Here is a 10,286-nt window from a genome sequence, read left to right as displayed (position 1 = left end):
GACCGCAAAGTGGCGCCGCTGTTTGCCCGCGCCGGCGTCTCCGCCGATGTCATCAGTGAGTCTCCTCCCCCCCTCCCCCCCTCGCAGCGCGTTAGTGCTTTACACATTAACACGGGGGTAACTAATGACACGCCACGGGCGGCGAGATGGATCTCCATGGCGACCCTCGTCGGACCCCCACCACCAACACCTCCCCCACCCTTGCGAAACACGACACACGACCGCCATCATCCCCCTGTCCCGTCGTCGTCGAGGCTCGGCGTACAAAATTACCGCCATCTGTCTCACGACGTCGCCGCGGCGATCGGGGCGCTGGGTTTTCGTGGGACTCAGCGGGGGGGAATCCAAACACGATCTATTATTCAGGGGGGCGCCGCTGGGCGCAGCGGTGGGCGGAGTGGTGGGCCGCGGCCGGCTCCCCACCCCCACGACGAGAGCGGCGCTCCCATCAAACCCAGCTTCACTGGTTCTGCCCGGCGTGCAGCACATTAACGTCCACCTGCAGGGCGTTCAGCTGACTGCTTTTATCCAAAGCGACTCACGAGCACAAACTCACACGCACGCGTTCAGACGCCGACGGTGGAGTCGACCGCGCTGGGCGACAGCCGGCTCGTCAGGACTAGTTAGGGTGAAGCGTCTCGCTCTGGGACACCTCGACACCAGCCAGGAGGCTGTGGCCATTTCTCTGAGACTGCAAGGGAAGCTCAGCGTCCCCTGAAATTTCCAAAATGAAATGGTCAAATATATATACTGTTGTGTTAACAGTTCATTGACTAAAAATGCGTTAGAACGCGTCCATCTCGAAGACGAGGTCGTTCAGAATCAGCTGCTTATCGCAGGTCGACTGACTCGTCAGTCGACCTCGTCAGTCGACCGGCGACTTATAAAAAGTCGCCGGAGCTCTCTTCAGTCCTCAGTCCCATCGCAGATTTTGCAAGCGAGTCGAAAGACGAACTGCAACCTATTTCTTGATATTTGCTTGGCGAAATTGCTAAACAATTTTCATCATACATTTCATACACGTATTCACACAATTCATTGCTTCAATTTAACATAATTCCCACATTTCCTTGTTCAAGTTTAATATAGTTTTGATAGTTGGCCATCACTTTGATTCAGGAAGCCTGAGGTCTGAACTTCGAGTCCTGTATTCAGATCAGGACTTGCAGGGTGACAGGGGAAAGCTGTGTGATTTCTTGGTGTTCCTTAAAGACATGGAGTTGGACAGTGCAATGCCTCGGCTTTACAAACTGTTCTCATTAGTGGCAACAATTGGAGCTACATCTGCAGGTGTAGAAAGGAGCTTCTCCTGTTTAAAGCGGCTCAAGTCCTACACCCATAACACGGCCATAATACGGCCAAGGCCGTTTAAGCAGCCTAGCTCTGCTGGCCATTGAGAGGACACTGGTCAAGTCAGTGGAAAAGACAGCTAGTTGGTATGACAGGGCATTTCCTTGAAAAGGAGCATAGAGCATAATTAACACACATATATATATATATATATATACATACATAAATTGACAATTTATATGATGTAGGCCGAAAATTAGCTTCCCCTCTTTGAAAGACCAGCAGCCAACCAGAACCAGAACCGCATATAACCAGAACCAGAACCCTTTACATATAGACCAGTAACTGGTTTACATACAGACCAGTGCCTGGTGTACTAGTTGCTGGTGCACTAGTGGTTGGTGCACTAATGACTGGTGCACTAGTGGCTGGTGTACCAGTAGCTGGTGTACCAGTAGCTGGTGTACCAGTAGCCGGTGTACACACTGTGTGGTACGGAGGGCCTTCCCCACCTGGGATATGATTAAACCATCACATCTCGGTGCGGCTGCACTCTCTGAGCAGGCCAGCGCCACAGAGGTATCTGTTACTGCTGTCTCTCAGGAGCGCTGGTCTGTCCTCCCGGTCAAGCGTCTCCGATCCCAATCAAAGCTCAGCGGTCGGGTTCAGCCCTCTGAGCGTCACTCTCCTCCCGCCCCACGCCTCATCCTTGACATCCAATCTGTGTCCATAGTTACGGAGCGCGCCAATCACGCCCGCGACCACTTGAGAGAGCAGCGCGGCAATCTGGACAAGTACGACGGGTGAGTCATCTTTCTCCTCCTGTGTGTGTGTGTGTGTGTGTCTGTGTCTGTGTGTCTGTGTGTCTGTGGGTGTACCGTGTGTGTGTGTGTGTGTGTGTGTGAAGGACCTTTTGGATGGAGGGTCTCCCTGTCTGTCGGGGTGGTGTGTGTGTGTTGAGGTGGTGTGTGTTTGTGTGTGTGTTGAGGTGCTGTGTGTTTGTGTGTGTGTTGAGGCAGTGTGTGTGTGTGTGTGTGTGTGTGTGTGTGTGTGTTGAGGTGCTGTGTGTGTGTGTGTGTGTGTGTGTGTGTTGAGGCGTCCTCTCTCTGGTCCTCAGCGTGGTGTGTGTGTGTGTGTGTGTGTTGAGCTGTCCTCTCTCTGGTCCTCAGCGTGGTGTGTGTGTGTGTGTGTTGAGCTGTCCTCTCTCTGGTCCTCAGCGTGGTGTGTGTGTGTGTGTGTGTGTGTTGAGCTGTCCTCTCTCTGGTCCTCAGCGTGGTGTGTGTGTGTGTGTGTGTGTTGAGCTGTCCTCTCTCTGGTCCTCAGGGTGGTGTGTGTGTGTGTGTGTGTGTGTTGAGCTGTCCTCTCTCTGGTCCTCAGCGTGGTGTGTGTGTGTGTGTGTGTGTTGAGGTCCTCTCTCTGGTCCTCAGCGTGTGTGTGTGTGTGTGTGTGTGTGTGTTGAGCTGTCCTCTCTCTGGTCCTCAGCGTGGTGTGTGTGGGGGGAGACGGGATGTTCAGTGAGGTCCTCCACGGTCTGGTCTCCGGGACCCAGGTGGCCCGCGGCGTGGACCAGGACCGCCCCGACGCCCCGCTGGCGCCCTGCTCTCTGCGCATCGGCATCATCCCCGCAGGTAGGGGTCGCCACGGTAACGGGAAAGCAGGCAACGCGATTGGCCCGAGACAATGACAATAATGATACATTTAGATTTATACTTTATACTTTATGCATGGATAAAGGTCACAATAGTATCGCAGAGTCACAGTAAGAACACTGTCTTGCGTGTAGTAGTAGTAGTAGTAGTAGGAGGAGTAGGAGTAGGAGTAGGAGTAGTAGGTGTAGTAGTAGTAGTAGTATTGACATAGTATAGTAGTAGCAGCTGCAGTAGCAGTAGTAGTAGAATAGTAGTAGCAGTATTGACATAGTAGTAGTAGTAGGTGTAGTAGTAGTAGGTGTAGTAGTAGTAGTAGTAGTCTGAGTAGTAGTAGTAGTAGTAGTCTGAGTAGTAGTAGTAGTAGTAGTAGTAGTAGTAGTAGTAGTAGTAGTAGTAGTAGCAGCAGTAGCGGTAGCAATAGTATTGACATAGTAGTAGCAGTAGTTTTCTCTTTCAGGTTACGTCCACAGAAATGCACTCCCCGCAACAAAGCTTGACTGACAGTTATTTACCTGTTCATTGTATCATTTTATATTGTAATGTAAGCCACAGCTGCCCTCTGAATCTGAAATTTCAGATTCCATACACAGCAGCCTTTTATCTCCCGAGAGTGTTTGGTTTGTTCTCCGCGACGCTAATCCCTGAACCCTGTAGTTTAAACAGTTAGTAGACCGCACAGGAAGGTAAACAAGGGCGCCCGGCTACACTCACACCGCCTGCTTGTCTACCTAGAGCACACACACACCGACGTCCGTCCAGGCACCGACCAACAGTCGCGCTTTCACTCCTCAAAGAAACTACCGTAACAACACGGTCCACAAATCAGTCGGCTACGTCTGTTTCAAACTACTCATTTAAGAGCTTTAATAGAAGTGTAATTTGTTTGAAATGCCAAACCACCCGTCCGTGACCTGCCTCTGTTTGAGCCAATTTAGAATTTACACCGCTCCCTCTCATCGCCGCTCAATTAGGGCAGCTTTCCACTGATTGGTTCAGGATTGGTCGACAGGTGTGTGAATGCAACACTTCTCACTGGTGGAGAAACATAAGGAAGGATCAGAGAGCAAGTTTAGTTGAATGCTTTGCTTACATGACACCTCTCTCTTCTCTTTCTCCATCTCCATCCCCCTCTCATCTCTCTCTCCATCTCTCTCTCTCTCCATCCCCCTCTCATCTCTCTCTCCATCCCCCTCTTCATCTCTCTCTCTCTCTCTCTCCAGAGCGAGATGGAGAGATGATTGAGAGAGATAGAAAGGCTGAGGAAAGCGAGAGAGAGAGAGAGAGAGAGAGAGAGAGAGCGACTGAGGAGAGAGAGGGAGGTTGAGGAGAGAGATAGAGAGGCCAAGGAGAGAGATAGATAATAGTAGGATGGACAGATGGATTAATATCTACCTATACTTTAGTTTATACCTTAGAGATTTGTTTTCCTCCTTTTAGGAGATGAAACACCGAAAAAGAAAAGACACATAACACCTCCTTCCCTATTCGGTTTTGACTTTCAGAAAGCGTCCCAGCTCCATTCACCACGGAGCCGTCACACTCGGGTGGATGTGAGTCGGAGCGGAGACGTGCATTCAGAGAGACACGCTCTTCAGACCGCTCAGCGAGATCACTCACACACACACACACACTCACAGGCAGCCTGGAGCCCCCCCCCCCCCGCCGCCCGCTGTTGTTCGCTCACCGTGCACCAGGGAGGAGGACAGCGATAATGGAGGCCGTCCCACCGACACACGGACACAACCGCTCTTCCGCTCGCTCACGTTGTGTTGTGGATAAGTTGGACAATTTTACCCTTTTTTTCTCTCTCTCTGTTGTGGCCGTCGTCGGCCCATACTGATTTGTTCCCAGGTGATTCGTTCACGGCTGAAGGTGTTGAGCGGGATTCGCTAGAGGACGTTATTGGCTAGAGAGAGGGCGGGACTTTAAGTGACATGGGTTTGGACGGTGAGAGGGCGGGACTTAAAGTAACTTTAGGATACAATGGTTTAGAGGTGAGAGGGCGGGACTTTAGGATACAATGGTTTAGAGGAGAGAGGGCGGGACTTTAGGATACAATGGTTTAGCGGTGAGAGGGCGGGACTTTAGGATACAATGGTTTAGAGGTGAGAGGGCGGGACTTTAGGATACAATGGTTTAGAGGTGAGAGGGCGGGACTTTAGGATACAATGGTTTAGAGGAGAGAGGGCGGGACTTTAGGATACAATGGTTTAGAGGAGAGAGGCGAGGGAGAGGGCGGGACTTCCGGTAGAGGAATATCTGTTTCCATAACGTGCTTATTTTGTTGGGAAGTGATTGGGAAATACTCCACAATAACTCACTTTGTCTTGTAACTTCTTGTCACGTTCTGTTAATCGGGGGTACACAGCTGATAGGAAGTAAGAGAATGTGACTTGCGTTGCGGTGTCCTGGGGCATGGTTCCTCAGCCTAGTCTACACCGGAACGGCGTTTTTTCCTCGACACAAAACAACAGGTTTCTAAAAACCCTCCTCGATTCAGGTGGACGAATCCGAGTCAGTGGCGGAGCCAGAGGGGTGGCCGCCCCCCCCCACTGGCCACCCCTGGAACCTGATTGGCCACCCCAGGTGCCACCCTCCCGCGTTCGACCCCCCCGTCGACAATCGTGTCCCCCCCCCCCCCCCGGTCGACAATCGCGCCCCCCCCCCCCCCCCCCCGGTCGACAATCGCGTCCCCCCCCCCCCCCGGTCGACAATCGCGTTCGCCCCCCCCCCCCCCACCCCCCCCCCCGGCTCCGCCACTGATCGGAGTCCGCCAGCATCACGTCCGCCAAACGTTTATTTATTCAAACGATGGCGTGTGACGGTGAGGGGTGCCTCGCCTCGCTGAGCCACTGGCTCAACAGCTCAGAGGAAACGACACGCTTCACACGACTCAGTCTGGACGGAGGGGGGGGGGGCGGGGGGGGGGGGCGGTCACCACACCCCCGGGGGAAGACGTCAGGACAAATGGAAAACTCTCAAAACAAAAGCGCTGTTTGTTTTCCACCGCTCATCCTCGTCCTCCGCCATAAAAAAAAAAAAGAAAGAAGAGAAATCGCAGAAGCATCCAGAGCTTCAGACTCTGAAGCACGCTGTGTTTGACCCGGTCAAACGAAAGCCCGGCCTGACGCTTTACTTTGAATGGAATGGACACGAGGAGAGACGTCTTTGAAGGTCTTTGAAGGTCTTTCTCTCTAACCCCAACCCTTTTAAAATGTGTTCATCGCAGGCTCCACCGACTGCATCTGCTACAGCACCACGGGCACCAACGACCCTGTGACCTCTGCCCTGCACATCATCCTGGGTGAGTCACGGGGCGTTCTGACTCCCAGCCAAAAAGGGTTCTGGGTTCGATCCCCGATGTATGACGTCCTCGAGCAGGATGGTCATCACTGGTGATGGGTCGTTCGCGAGCGGATCAGTTTGAATGAACGACTCTTTGACAAGAACCGAAGAACCGACCTGATTCCCCCGTTTCAGTTCACCGCGTTCGTCTTGTTCGTTCCCCGAGACTCGACTCCCCCGGCTGACGTCACTGACACTGAACGTGTTAGTGGTGAAAGGAACTTGTTAATGTTGTATTGTTGTGTTGATTGATCACTGGTTGATTGGTCTGACCGACTCGGCTGAGAACCGTGATTCACCGCTACCGGAAACGCGACTGGACGAACGATTCGAACGGTTCTTCTTGGCGAACTGACCGACGCAAACTGATTCAAGCAAACGAATCATGAAATCCATCACTAGTCATCACCCCTATCTTCTCCTTAATGACATGCGTTCTCTGTGGATCCCTCTGGATTCAAGCATCAGCTAAATGACCACGTGGTTGAACAAACTCCTCTGATAGTACACAGGAACTGTCTTCTGGTTTTTGGTGATGGTGTGGTCCTCATATCGTCATTAAAAGGGTCTAGCACACCACACACACACATTTAATACACATACACACACGCACAGACGCAAACACAGCAACTTAACACCTAGACACTTTACACACAAAGACATTACACACACACACACACACGTTCACACACACACACACACACACACACACACACACACACACATACACATACACATACACACACACACACACACGTTCACACACACATACACACACACACACACACACACACACACACACACACGTTCACACACACACACACACACACACACACACGTTCACACACACATACACACACACACACACACACACACACACGTTCACACACACACACACACACACACACACACACACACACACACACACACACACACACACACACACACACACACGTTCACACACACATACACACACACACACACACACACACACACACACACACACACACACACACACACACACACACACACACACACACACACACACACGTTCACACACACATACACACACACACACACACACACACACACGTTCACACACACACACGTTCACACACACACACGCACGCAAGCGGTATCCCAGCCCACTGGGGAGTGTGAGGACACTGCCATCCAGTGTCTGATTGGTCTCTCTGACGGCGCCCCCCCCCCCCCCCCTGCAGGAGACTCCCAGCCCGTGGACGTCTGCTCCGTGCACAGCGACAACACCTTCCTGAGATACTCCGTCTCCCTGCTCGGCTACGGTTTCTATGGCGACGTGCTGGCCAACAGCGAGAGGAACCGATGGATGGGCCCGCTGAGATACGACCTGGCGGGTGAGCCTCGGCTCTTAGGATTTGTTTTTTTTTTAATCGAGCGGCCTGAACCGTAGTTCACCACCAGGGGTCAAAGGTCAAAGGGTCAGCGCGTTGTTTGTGTGTGTCTCTGTGTGTGTGTGTGTGTGTGTGTGTGTGAGTTTCTGTGTGTTTGTGTCTTTCTGTCTGTCCATGTGTGTGTGTGTGTGTGTCTCTTTGAGTGCGAGTGCGAGTGTGTATGTTTTTCTGTCTGCCTGTCTGTCTGTGTTGTGTGTGTGTGTGTGTGTGTGTGTGGGTGCCTGAACCGTAGTTCACCACCAGGGGTCAAAGGTCAAAGGGTCGGCGCGTCGGTGGAGACGCGAGGAAAAAGCGTTTTCTGGAGGCGCTGTACGGCCCTTCCTGTAAGACGCTCTCTGCCCGCAGAGCCCCAGAGCCGCCCTGGTACGGCCCTGACGGTACGACGGTGGTACCGCGGGGGCAGTGACGCAGACAGTGGCCGTTTCTCAATACCAAGTACGCGGACTACGTTCTCGCGGACTTGGAAGTACGTACTTGGCAAGTCCGGACTTTCAAGTACGGACTTCCGAGAACGCGAGTACGCACTCTGCAACTGGAACAGCAGCGGACTGGATGATGCATTCTGGGATATTTAACGGTCCCAAGTCCACACGAGTCACCTCCGATGCGTCCTCGGTGGAACGGCCTCATCGAGAACGCATCGAGAACACTTCCGGGTTTTACGACAGTACTCGCGTTCTCGCGTACTTGGAATTGGAACAGTGCTTGGGCTACCACTGATGACGTTTATCGAGAACGCAAGTACACGAGAACACACGAGAACGCGAATTGAGAAACGGCCAGTGTGTGTGTGTGTTCTTCTTCCAGGGGTGAGGACCTTCCTGAGCCATCACTACTACGAGGGAAGCGTCTGGTTTGTTCCGGCCGCGGAGACGCAGGGGCGGCCCGGGGGGGCGCGGGAGCAGTGTGTGGCTCGGTAAACACACACACACACTCACAGTACACGGATCACGGTGGAACAGGACGGCACACACCGGGGGGGGGCTCTGACGGGCCAACACAGAAGAGGTTCCACCCTGGAGTCCCCTGAATGTATGGACCACCGTCACTCAGAGAAAAGAGAAAGTCCCAACTCACAACTCTGAGTCGCTCACCAGCGACAAGAGACCCAAGACTCACCCTGCTCAGAGTTCACCTGGACTCTGCATAGCCTCACTCCCTTCCCCCACATCCCCCCCCCCCCCCCCCCCCTTAGGCCCTCTCACCCCACTCATCTTACCGTTGTTCGTCCTGGCACTTAAAAACAGTACTTAACATCGTGTCGCATCTTATCCGAGCTATGTTTTTGTATACAGGGAACGTTAGGTTAACCTAACAAATGTACTTATCGTAAGTCGCTTTGGATAAAAGTGTCTGCTAAATTCCCTAAATGGAAATGTAACATAGATAAGTATAGGATATGTAGTCTGTGTTGATGCACTTCATTAACACCGAGGTTCTTTTGCGTTGTGCTGGTCTCACAGGTGTCGCGTGTGCCAGCAGGGGTCCTGCTCAGAGAAGATGGACCTAAAACATTTATCAGAAGATGAGGACAAGTTTATCAAAGGTGAGCTCTACGCTTCTCCTCTCGTCTCGCTTGGTACGGACACTTTTGCCCGTAGATTGAGTTTCTACCTCCTACTCGATTTTTTAAGGTGCAGTTTGTGGTAAAAAAAAGGAGCACAAATCATTGTTGGAAAAGTGAGAGAGTGGCTGTGGCCGCGTGATGCCTCACCTATGGCCGACTCATTCACTGTGGGTCACAGTCGCAGTCATACGTGAAAATTACATTGAAAATACAATTCTGAGGCGACAGCGGAGGAACCGGCCAAGCGATTCTTTAGAGTCCAGTATTGCTGCTGAGATCTCTGACCCGACCGCAACCGCCCAATCCTAACGCATCTCTGCAGCAATACCTTAACTCAACCATCTCTAATCTAATACCATAACTTAACAATCTAGAACCCAAAACCTTAACTTAATCTAAGGCCCAACACCTTATCCATCTCAGACCCAACGCCTTAACTTAACCATCTCAGACCCAACGCCTTAACTTAACCATCTCAGACCCAACGCCTTAACTTAACCATCTCAGACCCAACGCCTTAACTTAACCATCTCAGACAAGTGGGGGGCGGACCTCCCTGAGGAGGTGCAGAGGAACACTGCAGGGAGGAGGATAATGGAAGGAGGCGCAGGGAGGAGGAGCAGGGAGGAGGAGCAGGGAGGAGGAGCAGGGGGGAGGAGTAGGGAGGAGCAGGGGGGGGAGGAGGAGGAGCAGGGAGGAGGGACAGGGAGGAGCAGGGGGGGGGAGGAGGAGCAGGGGGGAGGAGTAGGGAGGAGCAGGGGGGGGAGGAGGAGGAGGAGGAGCAGGGAGGAGGAGCAGGGAGGAGGGACAGGATAGGAGGAGGATTTAATATAACGTAATGTGGGGCAAGGTTGGCAGACTGTATTAAAGAGCCACAGGGGGAAGCGGCTATTAGAAAGGGTTCAGGCACAGGAGCTGTCAACAAACACATTAACCACTGATCCAATATAAATGACTGACAGCGAAGTGCGCACCCAAGTGTCACCCTTTATAGGCGCCGCG

At 52.5% G+C, this 10,286-nt stretch overlaps 1 protein-coding gene across 1 annotated transcript in view; it reads left to right on the top strand.

Moving 5' to 3' along the window:
- LOC311363261 (ceramide kinase-like) overlaps positions 1-10,286 on the top strand; it is a 47,228-nt gene that overhangs the window by 25,431 nt on the left and 11,511 nt on the right. Inside the window, exons 11-16 of the mRNA XM_084483230.1 lie at positions 2,024-2,093; positions 2,773-2,918; positions 6,169-6,243; positions 7,508-7,660; positions 8,525-8,633; positions 9,181-9,263. Of these exons, the coding sequence (XP_084339356.1) occupies positions 2,024-2,093; positions 2,773-2,918; positions 6,169-6,243; positions 7,508-7,660; positions 8,525-8,633; positions 9,181-9,263 (636 nt within the window). The remainder of the gene's footprint in view (positions 1-2,023; positions 2,094-2,772; positions 2,919-6,168; positions 6,244-7,507; positions 7,661-8,524; positions 8,634-9,180; positions 9,264-10,286) is intronic.

This window comes from Micromesistius poutassou (assembly GCF_964030765.1).
Source record: "Micromesistius poutassou genome assembly, chromosome: 18".
Lineage (NCBI taxonomy): Eukaryota > Metazoa > Chordata > Actinopteri > Gadiformes > Gadidae > Micromesistius > Micromesistius poutassou.
The sequence above is the reverse complement of the archived record's forward strand: the minus strand, read 5'-3'. Positions and strand labels throughout refer to the sequence as shown.